Consider the following 22,426-nt stretch of genomic DNA (forward strand, 5'->3'; position numbering starts at 1 on the left):
TTCCAATTATCTTCGTGCCTTCGGGGACAGGGAGGGGGGTGGGTTTGCAGAGGGCAGAGGGTTAAGTTAAATAATAAAGATGATTATTTTTTCCTGATTTTATCCACGAACAATGTAATTATTTCTGTTATTTAATCTCTGGGGTGAACAGCACCTTTCAGGGTTTTATTTTATTTTTTTTCCAGAATCCTCCTACTGCTGCAGTACATCGGGGCGGGTGGGAGGGCCAGGGGGCTGCGGTGGAAGGAGCTGCGGGAGGAGGGAGGCAATGGGATGCTGAGACCCGGGACCCAGGTGCTGGGGGCCGTGGCTCCTCTCTGTTTCCCCCCCGCTCCCTCTGCGGCGCAGCACCCGTCCTGGGACAACATGCTCTTTCCAGGGGACCGTGCGGGGCACCAGTGTTCCCTGCACCTATTTATATTTTTGAACATATCCTATTTTGAAAGAATGATAAATAATAAAGAGAGCGAAATTGGAACAGGCACTTTGTCAGTGTTGATTTTTTTGGGCAGGCGGGGTGTCCCTGTGGGCCAGGGCAGGTCTCCCATGGCAAGGCAGGGGAGCCCAAACAGGGTGCTCCAGGCTACAGCTCAGCCCCAGCCAGCACCCAAGGGTGATAAAAAGAGGTGTGTGGGGGGGGTTGTTTCCAAGCCCCAACAGAAGAAGGACCCTGGGGTAGGACATCATCCCCCCTCGCACTGGGAGGGGGTTAACCCACGTGCCTAAAACCCATCTAAAACCCATAACCTGCAGGAACTGTTTCATCCTCCACCTTTTAGTCCTGACACCCAGGGGGTTAAAACGCTCATTAATGAAGGAGCACAAGGCCCTTGCAGGAGCTCGAGTGGGCACTGGGCTGAGCTAGTGGTGACGAGACGATGCTCAGCCAAGGATGAGACAGTCCCAGGTGTCCAGCCAGGGATCCCCAAATCCTCTCTCTATGGCAGACTCCTCTCTCATGCTGGGACAGAGATGGGGACGCAGCCACGTCGCTCCAGGGCTTTCTCCACTGATTTATTAGAAGAGGTCCAGGAAAATACATCTTTTCATAACCAAACGCTCGAAGAAGGCACCAGAGTTCAAGTGGCATCCAAGCAAGGGGCGCATGGAGATAAGGCACTGGCGCTCCCATGGGAATAGGCACAACAGCATCCTTCAGTGGGATGGGGATGGGGCTGGAAGAGGAGCCAGGACGAAACAGAGGCACCCACTTTCTGCCTCTGGCCAAATCCAGCCTTGCCTCACTTGCACCCCGAGAGCTCAGGGGCAGGACCAGCCTGGAAGGGCACGCCAGTGTCGGTGACATGCAGACAGCGTGGGAAGGGGCTGCAGTCATCGCCCGTGGGGCAGCAGTGGCCAAGCGGGGTGGCAGCAGCCCATGGGGACTGTCCTTGCGCGCACCCCATGCCAGGGATGGTCTCATGCTGCCCCAGCTGGCAGCCACCCCGAGCAGCTGCAGTGCCGGCTGCTGAGCAAGACGTGGAAAATATAAAGGAAGGAAACAAAATAAAACAAAAAGAAGCCCCCCCCCCTCCCTGCCTCCCCCCAGTCACCCCCAAAACAGCCCTGGGAAACACCCAACGCCAGGCACCGTCAGGCTGGAAACATCCTCCGGCCAAGGAGCCCTCCTAGCTCCTTATCTCTCCTTGTAGCAGAAGACCCCAAACCTGCCCTTGCTGGGGAAGCCAAAGCTGCGGACACCGGGCTCTGCGGGGCCACAGTTGGCCCGGGGCTTGGCAATGGGGTAGCGGACGCTGCCATCCGCCAGCCAGCCGGCATCGCAGCGGTCCAGCCCCAGGAACTTCCAGGCGGAGTAGAGGTGCCCCACCCGGGCGATCTCAGCCCCCGCGTCCTGGCAGCTCTGCTTGGCCTCCTCCAGCGTCATCCCGGCCGGGCGGTCCAGGTAGAAAACCTCTCCTAGGAGGGAGAGGGGAGCATGAGAGGGGAGCATCATCCAGAGCATCCCCATGTGGAGCATCCCTGCCTGGAGCATCCCCGCCCAGGCTGAGTCCTGTGCCCTACAGGGGAGGGATGCCACCAACGGGGCACAGCGTCTTCCCCAGGATCCCACCCCCAGCCCCTGGCCCAGCACCCACCTCTGAGCGAGGAGGAGAAGCAGAAGGCGTCAAAGCGGTGCAGGTGTCGGTGGCGCGGGCCGTAGCTGCGGATGCCCGGGGCGAGGTGCAACCCTCCGCAGGGCTTGCGGGGCAGGCGGATGGGGTACTGCACGGTGCCGTCAGCCAGCCAGCCTGCGTTGCACCAGTCCAGCCCCTCGCTCCAGGCCTGGAAGAGCTGGTTGAAGGTGGCGAGGATGGCGCCTTGCTCCTGGCACACTTGCTCGGCTTCGTGGAAGTTGAGCCTGTACTGGCCGCGGGGAGGCTGGTAGGGGAACACGATGCCTGGGGGCAGACGGGGCACTCAGCCGGCTCTGCAGGAAGCCCACCCACCCTGTCCGGCCCACCAGGAGCCACAGGAATCCCCAACCCATTCCAAATTTAGGGTCTGGGACAGGAACCATCCCAGGGTAGCACAGCCCAAGGCTCAGGCATGCGGGGATGAGGCTGCTCCGGGCATGCAGGCGCCAGCGGCGAGTTGCCAGCGACATCTGGTGGCACAGGGACACAGGGGCTCGGTCCTGGGGAAGCACGGACCACCCTCGTTGGGACGGCGCATACAGGGATGCACAAACTATAATAACGGGGATGCAGGGACGACCACCCCAGGGTCGTATGGACCACGGTTCTGGGGACATACAGACAGCGGTCCCAGGGAGACACGGACCATCCCTGTGGTGATGGAAAGACCATCATGATGGAGATGCACAGGCTGCAGGAACAGGGGCACAAGGACAGGGGCACAGCATCACAGGGACATATGGGCCACGACCTCAGGAGGCATGGACCACCAACATGGGGATGGATGGACCACGGGAACATATGCACCACCACCATGGACCACAGCCACAGGGACCAGTGGGGACAAGCCACCATGGGAGGGAGGACCCAACGGCCGAGGGGGTGTGCAGGGGCAAGGGTAAAATTTCACCAGCTCTGAGCTTGGCAGTGGAGCCAGGGCTGAGTCAGGTCCCCCATGGCAAGTGAGCAAGAGGGGCTGGACCAGTCACCAAGGTTCATCACAAGATGCATGAGGACACCCAGAGCTGGGAGATGACGGAGCAGCTGCACATGATGCAGCACAAGGGGAAGATGGGTGGGCAGAGGTAGGAAATGCTGTGGCCGTGGGGTCACCCCCAACTCTGACTCCACAGTAGCATCCCCAGCATCCCGGCTGGGCAGACTGCTCTGGGCTCACTCGCTGCTGAGACCCCACAGTCAGACTGCCCCAAGCCACCACCCTGTCACACCAAGCATCCCAGACCCTTTCTGCCCATGACTGGGCTCCCTGCCTTGCTACCTCCCTCAAGGAGGGCGTGCCTCAGGAAGGCCAGGCTCACTGGCTTGGCGCAGGGGTTCACGTGGTCCCCACCATGCCCCCACCTTGCAGCCGGAGGTCCACCACATCACTCTCGTCCTCCAGTCCATCAATGACCTCGCAGCGGTATTTGCCATCATCCTGCAAGCGCACGTCACTGACAAGCAGTGAGGCCTCACGCCGGCCAGCCCGGAGGAGGTGAGCTCGGCCCTGGAAGTCCCCAAAGGCTACATAGGTCTTGCCAATAGCCACCAGCACGTCCTGCTCCTTGGTGTAGTCGTCCCGCAGCTTGGACCATTTGATGCGGATCTTGTGCTTGGCCTCCAGGTCAGGCTCGTAATGGTAGTGGCAGGGCAGGGTGACATTGGCACCGTTGAAGCTGTAGACGGGGTCTTTGGGGGTCTCCACCACCAGCTTGGCCCCATTGAAGTAAACCTCTGGGGACAAGGAGGGAAGGCCTTAAGTGTGGGTCAGGGTCCACGGCCAGGCAGCGTCCCCAAATCTCCTTGCAGCTGCTCTGTTCCCTCCCTCCAGCCACCTCCTCTTCTGCCTGAGCATTCCATGAGCAACCCCTGAGCATCCCTGCAGCACCCTCGCCTGTTCCTCTGGGCCTCACATCCCCATCCCAGAGGCGGGCCCCCACCCCATCCCAGAGGCACGGGAGGGACATCAATCTCTTATACCAACCTGCCAGCCCCGCTTCCCACCAGCCCTGCCAATCCCCCGATATACCTTTCTCCTGCCCGTTGCCATTGTCGTTCATGATGTGGTTGTAGTAGAAGCCATTGTAGAAGGGGTGGTGGGAGCCGCTGGCCAGCCAGAGCAGGGTGGCCTCCAGGAGCAGCAGGAGCAGCAGCATGGCTGAGGAGTGAGCCTGAAGCCTGAGCCCGGTCTACAGAGGGGTAAAGGGCTGTGCTAGTCCCCCAAAATAACCAGGCGTGACCAAGCGCTGCCCCATACCACATGCTGGGCAGACATCATCGCAAGGATGCAAGGAAAGGGGTGGGAAGAGACAGCAGAGGGGCTCATCTGCCCGCAGGGGAGAGTGCAGGCAACCTGAGCCGTGGCCCCAGACCTGCCCAACAACTGGGGCTCCCAGTCCCCACCATCCTCATCCTCCTGCCTGGGTCACGCCGCATACCACTGCATTCGCTGCTGCCGCCCATTGGGGCTTGCAGAGCACCCAGCCCAGAGCAGGGAGCCGAGACCAAGCCTGGGACGGGGCAGCTGGGGGAAACAGGATCCCAGGGTGTCCTCTGAACAGGGAGCACTGGGAAAACATCACGTAGGGGGTGCGGGGGGGGGGGGGGGGGGGAGAGAAGTGTCCGAGCCCCGGTGTAAGGAGCAGCTCGGTTTACAGAGGCAGCCGAGCGTGCAACTCAGCTGAGGAGGGGAGGGAGAGCTTGGGGCTGTCTCCGTTGCCCCAACACCGGACAAAGCCCGGCAGCACCCAGCTGACCTGGCCAAGGAGCCCCAGCTCTGACTCAGGGCTGCCGCTTTGCGCCACAGACACGTCTGGCGCTGACCCCGTGCAACACGTATCGTTCCCAAACCGTGTCCCCTGGGTGGGGAGAAGCCTGGCTGTCCCACGGCACCGGAGACCCATGCTGCCCAAAGCTCTGGCCGCCCTGAGCACCCAAGGGTGCCCTGCATGGGACTCACCCAGGGCGGCTTGCAGCAGTATTTGCCAGCTTGCGAGCTTTCCCAGAGCCGGCAGAGGGGGCCCGGCCCCCAGCCAGCCTCCGGCAGCCCCCCTCCAAGCCCGGGAGAGATTTGACATCTGTGCCTCCAGGGTAGACAAGGTTTTCGAGCGCCTGCGAAGGTGCCCCAGGTCAGGGGCCTGCGGGAGAGCGGGTGCCCCCCCTCGGCAGGGTCTGGCACGGGGCACGGCGGTGGTCTCGGGGGAGCGGGGCGTGCAACCGGCTGCTCTCACCGTGGGCTGCTCGCTGCTGGGCTCCCCTCCGCGGCCGGTGACACTGCTCACACACACCCCCCCCCCCGTGGGGGGCAGCCCGCGCTTGCCGAGGTCTGTCTGTGGAGCCGGTGCCGGCGGGCGCGGGGCGCACCCGCTGGGCGGCCCCGGGAGCCCGGCGGCCCCGGGAGCGGGGCAGGCACGTGCTGCCCGCGGGCGGCAGGGCAGGCGCGAGGCACCGGCGGCTTCGCACCTCGGTTCGGGCGGCACCGGAGCCCCGGCCCCTCTGTGCCCCCAGTGCCTAGCCACCCCTCCAGAGCCCGGCGTGGCGGTGGCATGGCAGGGGGCCCGGTGTCCCCGACGCCAGCGAGCATCGTGCTGCAGCACCCACCGCAGCGATGCCCGGCACCTTCCGCGGTGATGCCCGGCACCCTCCGAGGCGATGCCATCCCTCCCTGCCCTCCACGGCAAGCAGGGTGCCCACCACCCCAGGGTGCCAGCCCTCCCCAGTCCCGACTCCGGGGGCCAAGTCCTACTCACGCGGGTTGCAGGCAGGCGTGCAGGCAGGCGTGCAGGCAGATGCACTGTGTTTAGGGCTCTTGCAGGGCTGAGAGGAAGCAGCTCCAGGGCCTGCCTCTTAAAGGGAAACACACGCCTTTCCCAACCCCCTGCTCGCAGCCCGGAGCTGGGGTGGGTGCCCCCGGCCCCCCGCCTGCCCGCCGTGCCTGGGCGATGGCCTTACCGTGTGCCCGCACGCTGCCCGCACGCTGCCCGCACGCATCGCCTGTGATGTGCCAGCTGCCCGCATAGCCCCCGGCTTGGAGGGGAGAGCAGCGGGGAGCCGGGTGCCCCGTTGGGGCTGGTGGGACCCCATGATGCCCCGTGCAAAGCCCCGGTGAAGCCACGGTGCTGGGGCAGAAGAGCCATCCCCTGTCCCACATCCCGTTGAGGGGACTGGCCGCGGTCCCCAGGCGGTGGTGGCGGCGTTAAACGTGCACATGGCAGGAGGGCCACGGGCGTGAGTGGCTCAGGACCGGTGGGCTGTGGTGGGGGGTGGTCCGTGCCCAGGATGTGCAGGCAGCATCTGCCCGCTCTGAGGTCCAGAGGAGGCAGCTGAGCCGTGGGATTCAGCCTCTTCGGGGTCCACTTGGGACTGCGGGGGCAAAGCAGAGGCACAGAAACCAGAGCAAAAGATTTGGAGTGCCCGGTTGCACCCATCTGAGGAGGCATCACCCCCAGACTTGGGTGATGCCCTCCACACCAGCTCCTGCCCGCACACGGACACGTAGCCCTGGCTCCAAGAGCCCCAGGTCGGGGGCAGCACGGCAGTGGCACAGCCAGGGAATCCCGGTTCGGAGGGTGGCTGGTGGGGCCAAAAACACGGAGGAACCACGGAGCGGCGTGTGCCCTGACCCAGCGACCTACTGCCCCAGCCCAGCACGCCACTTTGCCCCCCGCTTTGTTGTTTTATGGCAAGGAAATGAGGCACGGGGGCCCCAGTCCGGCTCTTGCCGCCATGAGGGACGGCATCAAGCCGGAAAGAAAACAACTCGTGCAAAAATAAACCGCCCTGGGGCTGGCTGTGGGGTGCAGGGGGCTGGGACCCCTTCCTGACGGCCCCCCCAGCATGGCGTGCTCAGGGTGCAATCTTGTCTGCCCGCCGCCGCCACGCTGATAGGGAGCAGCCGGCGTGGAAACGGCGTTATCTGCCGCCAGCGCCAGCCCAGCAGTCCCCATCACCCATGGGAAGCCTTCACTGGGAATGGCTGCAGCACCCGGGGTCCAGAGGCACTGCTCTGCCTTGCTCTCCTTCTCCCTGCACTCCCACCCACTGGGGCCCACCAGCCCTCCCCGAGGAGGGACACAGCAGGGCTGGGCTGCCCAGGGACGCAGGGGCATGACGGCCGGGCATCCTGCCTGCTTGCCTGCCCGGAGCAGGCTGCTCCGCAGCCCACAATGGAGGGGTGATTACAGCTCCCAGCACGGTGGTGCGGGGCCACTACGCTGCTTGCACCCCTGGCCGAGAGTCCCCAGTCCCCCCAGCCCTGCCCCGTGGCCGGAGGAGGAGGTGGGACAGCATCCTGGCTGCATCCCGGCTGCATCCCAGCCACCAGTGCCCCCCTGCAGTTACTTGCCCAAGTTGCCCATGTTCCAGCGAGACAGTGGTCGGGAGGTTCGCTCCACCACCCTGAGCTGTGCAGACAGACAGACAGCCCCGTCGGGACACGCTGCTCCTTGGCGTGGCCACCCCATTGTTTCAGAGCTGAACTAGCCACACGGTGCCCGGTGCTGCTGCGCTGCCTGCACCGCAGCGCCTGCCAGGAGCCATCCCCTGCCCAGCCCGAGCAGGGAAGCAGAGGCAGGGGAGCGGGATGCTTCTGTGCATCTCTTCAGCAACAGCTCACGGCTCACATTTGGCCATGGCTCTTGTCTGGATGCAGCCAACAATGCCCTCCACCTTCGGACGAGCAGGCAGCATGGCGAAGAATTTGGCCACCAGCAGCCCCCTAAGGAAGGAGGAATCACCTTCACTCCCTCCTGCCTCTCACCCTATTTTTGGAGGTTCAGGGATGATCCCAGACTTGTTTTCTGCTCCCTGAGGGGGACCCTGGGCGGGACTGCGGGTTTCAGAGTGAGCAAGGCTGCACAGGGTCAGGGTAGGTCTGACCCAGGAGCACGTGTTTAGGGCACGTGTTTAGGCCTGGCTGAGCTTTGGTTGAACAGGAGCCATAAAAAGTCATCCCTGTCTTCCCCACCTCACACCCAGCAGCTTGCAGCTCCGCCATGGCCCCACCGGAGAGATTCCTCCCTGAAATGCCGCTTGCGCAGGATGATTCCAGCGGGAACCTGTTGCCCAAGGCTCAAACTGGGGAGGAAATCCCCTGTTCCTGGTGGGATGGATGAGGTTGCAGTCTGCGCTGGGCTTTCCGGGTGGAGGCGAGAGGATGCTCTCCCCGACGGCTGCTTCCTGAGGAACCGGCTCACGGGCAGCTGGCAGCACCGGCAGCCGAGTCAGCAGGCAGCAGGGTGCCGTGGCCACAGCGTGCCGGCCCTCACGGCCTTCCTGCTGCCCCAGCAATCCAGCCGCGTCCGGGAAGAGCATCCGAGGGATGGGGACAAGCCGTGGGGAGCTGTGCATTGGGTGGAGGGCGCCCTGGCCATCACCAACCCCCCTGTTCTGGGGGTCTGGAGGAGGAAGGAAATGCCGCAGAGCTGGGAAGGGGCTCAGCATCCGTCAGAGGGGCTCGCCTGGGGGGGTGGCAACAGGCAGGGGGAAGCAGTGGCCAGGCACTGGGGATGCGTCCCCAGCTCTGACGTGTGGCGTCTGCTCCCGTCACCATCCCCACTGAGCTTCCACCATGCCCCCAGCTCGGGGCTGTCTTGGCTGGACTCGGAGCAAGCTGCTCTTATCTCTGTCCCAGCTTCCCGGCGATAAGGGTGGCATGTCTGGACATGAACCGGGCTGCCTGTCCCTCTGGTCCCCAGCTCTAGCTATGGCTGCTATTTGTCACCAAGCAGCCACAGCCACAATGAATTCAGCCCGGTCGGTCTCTGCAAGCAGCCCCCCAGCTCCTCTGGTGCCCGGGGCTGGCACCCACGGGACCAGGCAGGAGCCCATCGCCCGTGGGCAGGGCCCAGGGAGGGGATGCACGGCTGAGCAGGGCACTGCTGGCAGCAGGAAGGTGCATGGAGGTTGTCCGGAGCTGTGGGGAGGGAGAGCTGTGGTGGGACGCACTTCTGCCAATGTCAGGGGTCCCTGCCCAGTGTGGCAGAAGACTCCAGAAAGTCCTGTCACCCCAGTGTTCCTTCCCTACCAGGGACCCCGTCCTCAATGCATCCATCCCCCCACTCTACCCAGCAGGACTCTGCTGGGAGCATCCCCGTGGGCAGCCCTGGCAAAACCCACAGCTCCCTCCAGCCCTGGGAGCATGCTGGGGTGCAAGAGCTGATTTTGCTCCAAGCTGGGGCATTTGCTCCAGGATCAAAGCCAAAGGAGGAGACACAGGGTGTGGGGTGCTGATAGCACCTTCCCCTTCCCAAGTCCCATCCCGCTGCACTTGGCCAGCTGCGAGCACAGGCTCCACCAGCTGTGACAGGGCAGGGGCAGCGGGGAAGATGCACAAAGCCCCAGTACCCTGTTTTTCAGGCACGGAAGGGAGCTAGGATGGTCTGTGAAAGCAGGAGAGGTGCAGGGTCAGCACGGCAGCCAGCAGCCCTCCCTGGAATGGAGGAGCCAGGAGGCTCAGAGGGGATCCTGGGAGATCACCGGACCTGCCATGCTTTGGGAGGTGGCTCCTGGGGAGGCACAGAGCAGCCAAGTCAACAGCCCAGAAGTTTCAGCTGGTTTTAATACTGTCAGAGACACCCCGGAGCGGGGCCACCGCCGCCATCCCACCCAGGCTCCCTCGGCGCTTGCCGAAGTGAACCCACCACCAGCCCAGCCCCACGACCACTTCGCACCCCAGCAGGTGGGGGAAGCATCACCACCAGCACCGCTGCCCGGACACCCTGCCTGCACTCCCACTCGCTGGTGCCGGGTCTCACTCGTCTCCTACTGCTAATCCCGAGGGCTCGAGCATTGCAAAGAGGCTCCCCTCCACCCCACAGAAAGGGAAAAAAAACAGGTTACAAAAAGGGTCGTGGCACAGCTCTCTACCTACTGCATTTGGGTGGTTTAATCACCACCTTTCCCATCTTTTCTCTGCACCCTTGTGGCTACAAACCATCTCTCCCCCACTATCAGATTGCAGCCCCCCTGGTCACCACTTGGCTTTGGGGACAAGGGACCTCCAGGCACCCCAAACTGCAGCAAGCTGGGGACGGCGGCCATGCTGGAGGACGCTGGAGTTGGCACCCCAGGAAGGGGAATGGGCAGGCCTGCCAAAACGCCAGCCACGGCGCCTGCCGGGAGCACCCAGCGGGTAGAGCCACCGGCAATGGGGACCCGGTGCCTCTCGAGAGGAGCCATCTCATCACTCCCCTCGCACTATGCGGTGCTGACACCGCAGGCAAGGAGACCCAGGGCCTGGCAAAATGGGCAGGGGACAACAGCCAAGTAGGTTTTTCAGAGCCTCTGCTTGCAGCCGTGCAGTGAGCAGGAGGGCCATCGGAGACTGCGAGCCCGGGGTGCCTGCCCTAAGCCCCCCAAAACTGTTGAGCCCTGAGCCTCAGTGTGAACAGGGGACTGCCGCTGGCTGCAGCCTCTCTGCTGGAAACAGAAGGGAAAACAGGGAGAAAATTTGTCTTCGGGCACAGCTGGGAGGATGCAGCCAAGCCCTGGGTGCAGGATACGGTCCCCCAAGGAAGCCCCAGTTGCAGAACAGAGTCCCCCAGTCAAGCCCCAGTTGCAAGAGGGGGTGTCACCCCTGGCTAGCAGGGCGAAAGGGCCGGAGCCGTCCCCATATCTCACCTGCAAGGGTCCCGTAAAGTGCAGTGCTGCGGCCCCAGCGCCAATGCAGGGCAGGGGAGCCCTCCTGGCCGCCTCCCGAGTTTGGGGACGTGGAGAGGGAGGTGTGAGGTTGGAGCAGGAGCAGGCAGGGGCAGGCAGGGTGCGGGCCGGGCGGCGGGGAAGAGCAGCCCCATCATTCCTCCCCGGGGCGCCTACTCGTCGCAGCCCAGCAGCTCCACGCGCAGGGTGATGCGGTTGTGCCAAGCCACGGGCAGGATGCGGACGAAGCGGGCGTAGAAGGGCACGTCAAACACGTTCTTCTTGTGTGAGTAGTTGTCGCTGTTACCGTGGAAGATCTTTCGGGGGAAAGGTGGGTGTCAGCACCGCCGGGACCTCCTCGCCACCATCCCATCCCTCCCCACAGCGGCATCCCCGAGCCCCAGGAGATCGCTGCCCACCTTGCCCTGCCCCACACACCTTGGTGCTGTTTGTCTGGCCATCCCGGTAGAGGGTCCAGGACGTGCCGTTGTCACTGTAGGCCACCTTGTAGGCTGCCACGTATTGGATGTGCCCGAAGTCGCGAGCTCCTTGCGTGATGATGCCCGTCACCTTCTTCTGGTCCCGGAGGTCGATCTGGCACAGAGACAAGGCTTGTCGAGGCTCCTCACGGGAGCGATGCTCCCACCCCAGAGCATCCTGTGTGTCCCAGAGGCAGCCAGCATGCGCTGGCCCTCAGGGGCCAAGAATGGAGAAAACACTGCTCGACCCCCGCCCCCATGCGAGAGCAACTAATAAAACACGACTGCGAACTATTTGACCCTTTAACACTCACAGCATCCCTCGAAGCAACCCAAAGCAGGACACAAACCCCACCGTCTCAGCTCCCTTCCCCAACGATGCCACCTCGACATTTTTTGGTGAAAAGGTCAACGTGGGAATGACAGCAAAAAAAAATCTCAATTAGAAAAAAAAAAAAAGGATTCCCGGAGGAAATGCGTTTCCACTGGAAAGTGATTCCGGCTGAGAAAATATGCAGTTCAGCACGGTCTGACATTTGGGTTGTGAGATGGTTTCTATTCTCTTTACTCTGCAACACTGCACTACTGCTGCTGGCACGCTACAGGGTAAACCAGCAAATGAGCTGAAAGTCTCCTTAATTTAGTTCCTATTTTATGCTTCTGGAGGGCAGTACGTAGCTATACGTATACACATATATTTGTATATATATGAGTACACATGTAAATCTACGTACACACCCACAAACAGGCAGCCTGTGGTGTGACAGCCCAACTCAGTGTGTCATCCTGACCCCATCAGAAGAAGTTTTGATAAGCTGGTTTATTTAGGGCCATGAAGCAGCTGCTTTTAATCATTTCCCAAATAAAAATCAGGGAAATATCTAAACTGCTTTGTCCTATTATGTCATGAAATCATGTGAAAAGTACAAAAACAGGGGAGGAAAGGAAACTGAGAAGGAAATTTCAAAACTATTTGTTCCCATTCCAGACTGGGAAAAGAAAAGCAAACCTGATTTTTTCCGGCAAAACAGAAACGGAGTGTTCTGGGCAGCTGGAGGGTTGTGGGACAGTCATCCCGGGCTGGGATGGCACTTCCCAAGGGGGTGCTGCAGAACTGGGGTGCTGCACCCCACAAGAAGGTTTGCAGAGATGGCACCACCCTGTCCCTACAGGCACTGACGTTCCTGACCCACAGCTCCAGCATCGCTATTAAACCCGGTGGCTGCGGCCCCATCCTGACCTGCCCCTGCAATCCCAGCTCGGGCAGAGCACCGCCGGGCTGCGTGCCCCACGGCAAGGCTCCGGCCACACCGTCCCGGCGGCTCGGCCCGGCCTCTCCCGCTGTGCCTGTCCTGCTTCCAGCCACCCTGGCACAGGAGGTGGCCCCGGGCACAGCTGGAGGAGCCAGGGAGGAGAAATGAGGTTACAGAGGGAGGGCACCGAGACCCACCTGCAGCCACTCGGACTGGCCGTTGTGGAGTGCTGTCCAGGCGTTGGTTTTGCCCGTCTTGTCCAGGCGAGCGTAATGGGGGTACCAGGTAAAGGCGTCGATGCCCCAGGTCTTGAAGACGCTGGAGGCTGTGATCTGCTGGTCGGAGATCAGGCGGGATTTCATGCCCAGAGGCTCCGAGCAACCTGCCGTGTTGAAATACACTGTAACACAACGGTTTATACAGGCGGTGAAAAGGAAAGAGTCCACAGCACCGTCGCAAGCAAAACCCCGCAGCCCCGGCAGGCATCATCCCCACGTTCCCACATTCCCACTGCCCGGAGAGGCAAGCAGGGCCAGGCAGGGAAAGGCTTGGCAGAGGCACAGGGTCGCAGCTAGCTCGCCTTTTCCCAGGATTTTTAGCTCCCAGCTATTCCTTGGCTCACAGTGCCTCCTGCTGCAGAGACACACATCCCCGCCACACAGCCCGGAATACAGACGGCTTCAGCAGGAGGCAGAGGAGGACGCTTTCACGGATGAAGAGAGCAACGCAAAGACGTTCCCAGCTGAAAGCACGGCTGGCACTGCACCCATGCAGCAGCAGGACACAACCCAAGCCCTCACGGTGCCCCACTCCCACCCCAGCACGCAGGTCCCGCCCGGCTGCCCGGGACATGCCGCAGGGCAGGAATGCAGGAGGCACAGGGAAAGGGCTCCAGCTAATCATCCCTCACGTTTCCCAGAGGACTTTGATCCTCCGGTCATTTGAATTTCAAGCTCTCCAGCATGAAAAGCAGCTGGTTCACAGCTCGGACGGGGAGAGGGCACAATAAAGACCCCCGGCTTGGGAAGATGCTAGCAGTGTGAGAACGCAGCACAGGCCCAGCTGAGCTGGTGGGATTAACGGCTTGTGCTTCCCAAAAGAACCCGTGGGTATTTCCAGGCATCACGTAGCTGATGTGAGGAAAAACAAGCGCTGACAAATCCCCTGTCCCAGGGCATGAGAACCAGCACAAGGGGCGATGCCGTGCCCCATGTCACCCCCTGCCCTGCGGTCCCTGGGGAGGGGAAAGCCACTGACATTTACCATTCATCTCGCAGCCGATAAGTTCAAAGCGCAGCGTGCAGGCGCGGCGGCACATCACGGGGTAGATGCGGATGAACTGGGCCGTGATGGGAGGGTTGAACATGTTGGTCTGCATGGTGCCGTAGTCCATGTTCCCCTGGAAAACCTGCAACGGCGAGCAGGGCTGAGTGCCCCAGCCCTCCCGCAGCCTTGTGCATTAAACCCCTCATCCATCAGACGGACAGATCTCGGCACTGCCAACAGCAAGAGCAGGGGAAGCCGGGCTCTGCTTTCGGGCTCTGGAGCAGTGCATGGCCTTGCAGCAGCTCCAGCACTCTCAGCAGAGCTTTGCAATATTCCCTGCTCCGTCCTCGCCCCACAGAGCCGCACATGCAGCAACACCCACTCCCTCATGCTACGGCAGCACTTCTCAAATCATGACAAGCAGAGAGGTGGCTCACTTCTTTTTTAACACAATAAATAGAGTCAGCTCATGTTTTCATGCATTTTTCCACTGCTGCAGAAACAAGAGAAATTTAACTTTTTTTTAAAGCAAGGCAGAAACTCCCAGCCATTCCCTGGATGCTCAAAAAAACCCCAGGAGATACTTGCTGTAAAAAACTGAGGGTGGAGAGCGCTGCAATCAATGAGTATTCCTGCTTTGAGAGTGAGACCCACTGGTCGGCTCATGCTTGGTGCAAACACAGCACTGAGCTGCATAAGCCGTTCACTAGGACTTCCAGCCATGCCCGGTTCCCACAGTGTTTCAGCGATAAAGATATTATCTGAATGACCTAAATAACTTCTTTGGTTATGCTTATTATGGTCAATTAAACAGAGCCAGAGAGCACTGCCTGGTGCTGGAACTGCCTGTGCCGTCTTGCTGCTAGGATGGCTCCCAACGTGGCTTTGACCCAGGTCAAAAGCACTTTCCCAAACATGGGGACAGTTTGGAATGCAGCTCACAGCCACCCCAGCACCCGCAGCACCGCCGGGTGGCGGGGAGGCAGCACAGCCCCCGCACAGAACGTCGCAGCCCACCTTGTCTGCATCCTGCTTCTCGTCCTTGCAGAAGGTGAACTCTCGCCCATCCAGGCTGTAGGCAACTTTGTAGGCACGGACGTACTCTGCCTGGCCCACGCGGCGAGCGCCCTGCGTGATGACGCCCGTCAGCCGCATCTTCCGCAGCAGGTTGGCCTGGCAGGGAGAGGAGAGCGGGAGTGGGGACGGGGTGCGCAGCTCCTGCGCCCACCAGTGCCGCCGAGCCTGGCTGGGAGGGTGGGCTCAGGCTCAGCATCAGGACCAGGGAAGGGGCTGCCCAGAGTGCTGTGACTTCGTTGGGATGAAAAGTCCTCCATCCTGCCAGCCTTACTTCCGAGCGTGGGCAGAGAAGGGGGGGATTGCCATCCCAGGTCCTCATCTCACCCTACAGGGACCTTGCCTTCTCCAGGTCACAAGATGCCCCTGGGTGGCACTTTGCTGCAGCAATTTAACCCTGCTGTTGCCACCAGAAGCACACAAATCCCATGAAAGCAGCCCAGCAAGACCAGCCACGGCTACCAGGGCTGCCCTCTACACCAGTGCTCCCAGCCGTGCCGTGGGTACCTGGATCCAGGGGCTCTTGTCATAGTTGCTGGAGGTCCAGGCATTGACGATGCCATGGTTGTTGAGGCGGGCGAGCTCTGGCCCCCAGCGCTGGAGGCCAAGGAAGCCATAGTAGACAGAAGATGCAGAGAGCTGGGCGTCAGAGATGGCTCCTCCTTCCATGCCCAGGAGAACGGCACAGCCTGGGGGCAGTGGGGACATCAGCACCAAAGAGAGTGACCATGGAGCAAAACCAGAGTGACATTTGCCTCTTGTCTGGCGACAGGGCAAGAGATGGAGGCCAGCACCAGGACCTGCCTGTCCCCCAGGTGTTCCCCCCAGCCTTCAGCCAAAACCACACTGTCCATCAGCCCCGCTCACAGCAGGAGGTCTGGGGGGGAAGGGCTGCTCTGGGGACCGCCTAGAGAGGAGATGTGATCTTCCCAAGGATGCTCGCTCCATCAGGACCATGCTTGCTGGCAGCAAGGGCAGCCAGCACACAGGCACCCATGGCTGCCCTCCAGATCTCCTAAACCAACTGGTGACCCCTCTCCTGGGCATGCTGGCAATGAGGCACAGGGCAGTGGGGAACAGGAAGGAAACGGACTTCTGTACAGTTGGTACCAGGACTTACGGACATGGCAGGTGTTCCCCAAGAACGGAGAAGAACACTTGCAGGTGTAGTCGCCGTCCAGGTCCAGGCAGGTGCCTCCATTTTTGCAAGGCTGGGAGTAGCACTCGTTCTTGTCTACGAGACAGAGGGGGAAAGCTCAGGAGGTGACCCCAAAGCCAGTCCCAGGGAGGAGATCCCTCAGTCAGTGCAGCAATAAGAAGGGAGAGGCATCCCCTGAGCAAGGACCACGGCAGCGTTCCTGCTGATATGGTGGCACAGGTTGAAGCTCTAACCCAAGGAGAGACCTTGTGAAGAACAGTCTGATTTTTTTTTTTGCCTTAAACAACCTGTTTTCCAGATTTTATGTATGTGTCCTGAACAAACCTGTTCTACAGTGCCAGTTTTATGTATTAGCCCTAAAAACAGCCTGCTTTGCAGTACAGCTTGCTCCAAGGAGATGAGAGGGTGGAGCGGTGTTCCCCCTTCAGAAACTTTCATCGGGGTGATCGAAAAGAGGCCTTCAGTTGGAGCGGCTACCCAACCACCCCTATCCAAATGGACAAACCTTGCAGAAGAGGGGTGTTTCTGGACTTGGGGAGGCCCACTCCTTTATTTACAAGTGAACACTGGACGTGAGGAAGTCCACTCCCTTACCTAGAGTGGACAAAACCCCCTTGGAGCCCCAAAATGTTGTATACTGCGCCTGTGTCCTAACTAGCATGAAAAGCGAAAAGAGAAGGGGATAACATGAACAAGACTCATAAATATTAATGGCAGGGACAATAAAAATACCAATAGTGAAGACACAGGTGTGTACCCACCACCAAAGAACCAAAGATCAGACTGGACCTGTGAGACATCGCAGGACCCCAGGAGTGGTGATATTTCTTTCTCTCTTTCTTTCTTTCTCTCTTTTTCACTCTTTTTTTTTTCTCTCTCCATATTTTTAGATAAAAATAGGGAAACCCTTACCTTTATCCAATCTGTGAAATATTACTATTATCCAAACTGTGAAATATTACTAATAAAGTGCGCTATTCCTGCCAATCTACTGACCAAAGAGGATTATTAACTCGCTACCTTCACTGAGCAAAGGGTCTCTGCCGTGCAGAGGAAGACCCCTTTTAAAAGGGAGAATAGAAGAGATTCATCTACCCCGAAACCCACCGAGCAGGATGGGACACACCTTAAACCTTGTCCCTGCTGTCTGCAGCCACACGGGTGCATTGGGACATGCAGCCAAGGCAAGGCGGCAAGGCTGGGAGCTTTCGTGGAGCAGGCTGAGCCTTGAGGCACCCCTTGTTCCATTACTCAAGCCACCGTGTCCTCTCCAGAGATGCAGAGCAAGGCTCAAACACCGCCGTGTCCCTGTGCCGTGGTCCTTCCCTCCACCCTGCAAGGTCCAAACTACCCTGTGGCCCCCAACAGGGCCCAGTACTTGTCCCCCCAGTGCTGCCCAGGGGGTCCCCAAGCCTTTAATGTCAGAGCAGCCCCTCCCAACCCCCCTACCCTGCTGTACTCACTGTTCTGGCAGTGCACCCCATCATATCCTGCAGGACACTTGCAGATGTAGTCGGTGAAGACGTCCCCGCGGTTTGGGACCAGCTGGCACTCGCCATTGTTGTGGCAAGGATTAGGGTGGCAGGGGTCTGGGGACAGGGAAAAATAGCTGTAATACTAGCATGGGTGGAAAATAAAAGCATCCAGTGGGCTGTGACTCCCCAAAGACATAGCATGCTCAAGTGAGGGAGGTCACCGCATCCCTGCTTGGATCTCTGCTCTATGTTCCCATCAGCAAGGCTGGACCCCAGGGCCAGTGGTGCAGGGCCACAACAAGGGCACGCTGCCACACTGCAAGGCTCCTGGCCTTCCCAGAGCACCCATGAGGTGGTCAGCCCCTCACCTTTCTCCGTCTCATTGCAGTCAATCCCAACATAGCCCTCAGGGCAGATGCAGAAGAAGGGGGTCTCATTAATCCCGGTCAGGCACGTGCCCCCATTCTGACAATGGTTCACATCACAGAAGTCACCTGGAAGCAAAGCCACGTGTCACTGAAAGCCATCCCTAAGGCACGCATCCACCAGAGCCCTGCAGATGCACACAGAAGCATCCTAGCTCAACGGCAGGAACTGCTTCCCTGAGGATGCTACAGGGAGGGGAGCACCTGGCAGGGACCAGCTGCTGGATCCTGCACAGGACTGTTGGTGTTCGAGATGGTTTGAGATGAGGAGTATGAGACAGCAGCCAGGACCCACCTTGCCCTGGCACATTAAAAAAGGGGGTTAACAGCCTGCACGTCAAACCAAAGCGAGGGGAAACCCAGGGGTTTGGTCCATCAAATGTTTCTACCGCTCAGCTGGGAAGCAGGGGTGGCCAGGCTGGGGCTTGCTCAGACATGAACAGGAGAGGATTATTCAAGGGAACAGGCCTGGTCCCATTGCTAATGAAAGTTAGTACCCATAAGACCAAAAAAAAAAATCATCGCAGGGGAAGCCCACATGCCTTGGTTCTCAGATGCTGGAGGCACGTGAGGAGGGAGCACAGGGCCCATGCCTGCACGAAGCCTGCAGACCTCCAGCGCTCTCTGAGCAGCTCCCATGAGGCAGCCCCAGTCCACAGGCAGGTCCCCCCGGGGAACTGGTGAGGCTTTACCATCTTCCCTGCCTGTTCATCCACCTCCAGCATCTCCCATGGTATTGGCTTTACATGGCGAGGTGGTGGCGGTGGGGGGTTGCAAGGGTGGCTTCATCAAGAAGACACGGGGAGCTGCCCCCCATGTTGGAGACAGCCAGTCCCAGTCAACTCCAAAACAGACCCAGTGCTGCCCAAAGCTTAGCCCATCACCGACACTCGTGTTGCCTCACTGATAATATACGTAAGATCAGATAAAAAACGCTGCGCAGCAGCTGTGAGAGAGGAGTGAGAAAAATGTGAGAGAAACAGACCTGCAGACACCAAGGCCAGTGAAGAATGAAGGGGAGGAGGTGCTCCAGGCGCCAGAGCCAGGATTCCCCAGCAGCCCATGGTGAAGACCGTGGTGAGGCAGGTTGTCACCCTGCAAGCTGTGGTGAATACCACCGTGAAGCAGGTTGTCCCCTGCAGCCCCATGGAGAAGACCACGCTGGTGCAGTCAGTTGCTGATGGGCTATACCCCACGGAAAGGACTCACACTGGAGCAGTTGATGAAAAACTGAGGCCCATGGGAAGGACCCACGCTGGAGGTTTTTCATCTTTTCTCCTCCCTGTCCTGCTGAGGAGGGGGAGTGAGGGAGCATCTGGGTGGGCACCTGGCTACCAGCCGAGGTCAACCCGCCGCACTCATCAACCTTCTACTCCCTGTTGCAGTGCTGAATCAGATTGCAAGAGCCAGGCTGAAATTCCTCCCACCTTCAATTTTTTCTGCCCCAAGAGCTGCAAGGAGGCAACACTCGCCGTAAACCTCGATCAGATTCCCACAGATCTGGCTGAAAGCCTCAACAACTCCTCACTGAGCGCTAGGACAGCACACCCCTTGATGCTAGGTTCTTCTCTACTACACTGCAGGAGTCAGGGCAAGGGCTGAACTCAGGTAGAGACCCAGGAATAACCCCCTATTACCTGCATGCCCTGGAGAAGGTAGAAGTTAATGAGCTGTGGGCTCGCTGCCCAGACCCACACCAAACAGCATGGCTCTCATTAGCCTAAGCTACTACCCAGTGAGCTCCTACTCATTACTCTTTTAATAGCAGGGCTCCTTTGAGTTAATCCTACCCTTCCTGACACTCCACATCTGTAGGGTACACACTGGTGGCAGACAGGCCAGTGTTACTTGAAGGTTTCCGAAAAGATGCTGTAGCTCCTGTAGCCCAGCCTCAGGAGGCAGAAAAACTTGGGCACCAGTTCAAGTCGCTGCCTGCGCTGCCCAGCCTGTTCTGCATGACCTCATGCTCCATCAATGCGCTGCCATGAGCTACAGCATGGGAGGAGAGAGCTCCTGCTGATACGTGGGGATGCCTTTGCCCCACGCCCCTCTGCAGGTCTCGGGCATATCCAGCCACCCCATCCCAAGGATCTCTCCCAGCAGCCAGCCAAGGCCGTGTGGACAGAGCTGCTTCTGTTCAGCGAGGGGAGCCGGCTGCTCCCCCAGGCACGGAGCGCCAAGGAACGTGTGCTCCCCGGCATCCGTGCTGCCTCCGACGCACGAGTTTCTGGGGTGGGACACAGCAGCAAAGCAGCAAGGGCTCCTCCCAGGGTTGGGACAGGAGGGGTCCCAGTTTTATACTTTAATTATCCCAAGTAACTGGACTCGCTTTTGTCCCCTCCCAGGAATAATCCCTTACGTGGTGGGTCTCGCTAGCCAGCCCCTGCCTAGCAATGAGGCACAGGTCACATTTTCCGCTGTGGCAAGTAGTTTTGGATGCTCATATTTCTCGGCTGTTTCAGGCCTGGTTTCAGATCAGTTCAGCATCTCCATCCTCCCCACACACATTTTTCTCCGGTCAGGGACAGAGCTGTCACAGGCTGGACAGTCAGGAACCAGGGCAACAAAGATCAGCCACTGCTTTTGGAAATGTTTGCTTATATGAACCCACAGGCTGGCTGGAAGGCAAAAATAACATCCTCCGAAAACTGGGACGGCTCATCCCAGTGGGGCTGGGGGAGGTCAGGTCAAGCCTGTCTTGCGAAGGCAAAATAGGCACCTCTGCCCAGGGAGAGCGAGCACAAACAGGGCCTTCCTCACAGCACACCCTCCCACTGCCCTTTGTCCCCTGGCCCAGAGCCTGCACTTGGGCTTCGCTTCCCTCTCCCCTGGTCTCGCCCACCCCTTTCAGAAACAATCACCCCAAGCACGACCCACAGGTGATGATGGAGCTACTTCTCCCCGGGGTTCCCCTGGCCCGGCTGGCCCAGAGAAGCTGTTTACATCGCGGGCACGGTTATCTAAGCCTGAAAGCACGGGACAGTCCGGCTGAGCTATTCCCGGCTCAGGAGCAAGGACGGGGCTGTGGACCTCTTGCAGCAGCAGCTTTGGGAGCTATGCACCCCCTCACTCGCTACCTCTGCACCCCACACACGGCAGCCTGGACACTCTCCCCCGGCACCCCAGATCCTCTCGCTCTGCACCCCAGATCCTCTACGCACCAGGCAACCCTGCACCCTGGATTCCCTGCACTCTGGATCCCTTGCACTCCGGATCCCCACCATCCTGGGCTCCCTGGATCCCCCATACTCCGGATCCCCTCTGCACACCGCATTCCTCGCACTCCGGATCTCCAGCACCCCGCGCTCCCCGGCACCCTGGATCCCCCGCACTCCTGATCCCCTGCACCCCGGGCTCCCTGGCACCCTGGATCCCCCGCACTCCGGATCCCCCGCACTCCTGATCCCCAGCACCCCGAGCTCCCTGGCACCCTGGATTTCCCCGCACTCCTGATCCCCACCACCCCGGGCTCCCTGGCAATCCTGGATCCCTCCTGCACTCCGGATCCCCAGCACCCCGGGCTCCCTGGCACCCTGGATCCCCCGCACTCCTGATCCCCAGCACCCCGCTCTCCCCCGCACCCCGGACTCCCTGGCACTCCTGATCCCCTGCACCCCCGGCACTCACCGGCCACGAACAGCAGCAGCGAGAGCAGCAGCCCCAGGAAGAGCAGCGCCCGGCACGGCCTCACCGTCCGCCGCGGCCTCACCGCCGCCATGCTGCGCCCCGAGCCGTGCCGCCGAGCCCCGCCGTGCCGTGCCGTGCCGTGCCGAGCCGAGCCGAGCCGAGCCGAGCCGAGCCGAGCCGAGCCGAGCCGCTCCGCCGCGGGGCTCAGGGCGGGGAGTGACTGAGCCCGGCCCGGCGGGGCCGGTCCCCGCCCCGGGGGCGGGCGGCGGAGCACGTGGGGGCCTCGCCGGGTAGGGGGTGACCCGCGGGTCGCCTCCCCCCCGCCTCCCGGAGAGACTCCACCGGGGAGTGGGAGGGGGCTGCGGGCTGGGGAGGCGGGGGCGGTGCCGGCAGCACGGGGGGTGCAGGCAGTAGCGGGGGTGCAGGCAGCACGGGGGGTGCAGACAGCAAGGGGAGTACCCCAGCCAGCCCGGGGTGCAGGCAGGCAGCAGGAGGGCGAGAGGGAAGGTCGGGAGACCGGCCTCACAGCCAAAAGTGCTTCTTTAGCGGCCTGGAAGCGGGAGGCACCGCGGCACAGTGATGATATTCCGGGTGCAGGGGGACCTTGTCCCTCGGGATGCTGCTGGGGACTTCATGAGCCCGGCGGTGCCCGTGGCTCCAGGCCCTGGCTGACAGGCAGAGGGGTGCAGAGCTGCCCCGGGATGCACTGGGGGCTGCCAGCACTTGGCAGGAGGAAGAGCTGTTTTGCAGCAAAACCCCCACTTTTCTCTCCCTGGGTGGGGTGAAAGCTGGGGAGGGCTTCCCCTCCGCTGGGACAGGGCACACATGAGCACCCTGTGCCACCCTCGGCACCCAGCATGCCAGCCGCACGGGATTTTCCCAACCTCCTCCTAACC

At 60.8% G+C, this 22,426-nt stretch overlaps 2 protein-coding genes across 2 annotated transcripts; both read right to left on the minus strand.

Annotated features, from left to right (window-relative positions):
• Positions 1-1,636: 1,636 nt before the first annotated feature.
• Positions 1,637-4,291, minus strand: HAPLN3 (hyaluronan and proteoglycan link protein 3). The gene is made up of 4 exons (XM_009955554.2): positions 4,165-4,291; positions 3,498-3,869; positions 2,097-2,399; positions 1,637-1,917 (listed from the first exon to the last, which is right to left on the minus strand). Exons 1-4 carry the CDS (start codon positions 4,289-4,291, stop codon positions 1,637-1,639), a joined length of 1,083 nt encoding a protein of 360 aa, XP_009953856.2.
• A 6,654-nt stretch (positions 4,292-10,945) lies between these two features.
• On the minus strand, positions 10,946-21,621 carry MFGE8 (milk fat globule EGF and factor V/VIII domain containing). Its single transcript, XM_086471786.1, has 10 exons — positions 21,531-21,621; positions 17,847-17,972; positions 17,467-17,592; positions 15,965-16,078; positions 15,352-15,533; positions 14,788-14,943; positions 13,768-13,912; positions 12,702-12,904; positions 11,211-11,366; positions 10,946-11,089 (listed from the first exon to the last, which is right to left on the minus strand). Exons 1-10 carry the CDS (start codon positions 21,619-21,621, stop codon positions 10,946-10,948), a joined length of 1,443 nt encoding a protein of 480 aa, XP_086327912.1.
• Between the last annotated feature and the right edge of the window lie 805 nt (positions 21,622-22,426).

This window comes from Leptosomus discolor, chromosome 11, assembly GCF_034619465.1.
Source record: "Leptosomus discolor isolate bLepDis1 chromosome 11, bLepDis1.hap2, whole genome shotgun sequence".
Classification (NCBI taxonomy): Eukaryota; Metazoa; Chordata; class Aves; order Leptosomiformes; family Leptosomidae; genus Leptosomus; species Leptosomus discolor.

Bases quoted from the DNA above. Each gene is read 5' to 3' on its own strand.
- HAPLN3 (XM_009955554.2), bottom strand. From the start codon at position 4,291: ATGCTGCTGCTCCTGCTGCTCCTGGAGGCCACCCTGCTCTGGCTGGCC. The intron at 3,870-4,164 runs GTATATCGGGGG...CCTTGTCCCCAG, and splicing joins TGGCAACGGGCAGGAGAAAG to AGGTTTACTTCAATGGGGCC. The intron at 1,918-2,096 runs GTGGGTGCTGGG...TCTCCCTCCTAG, and splicing joins CTTCTCCTCCTCGCTCAGAG to GAGAGGTTTTCTACCTGGAC.
- MFGE8 (XM_086471786.1), bottom strand. From the start codon at position 21,621: ATGGCGGCGGTGAGGCCGCGGCGGACGGTGAGGCCGTGCCGGGCGCTG. The intron at 16,079-17,466 runs GTGAGTACAGCA...TCTGTCTCGTAG, and splicing joins TGGGGTGCACTGCCAGAACA to ACAAGAACGAGTGCTACTCC. The intron at 14,944-15,351 runs GTACCCACGGCA...TCTCCCTGCCAG, and splicing joins ACAAGAGCCCCTGGATCCAG to GCCAACCTGCTGCGGAAGAT.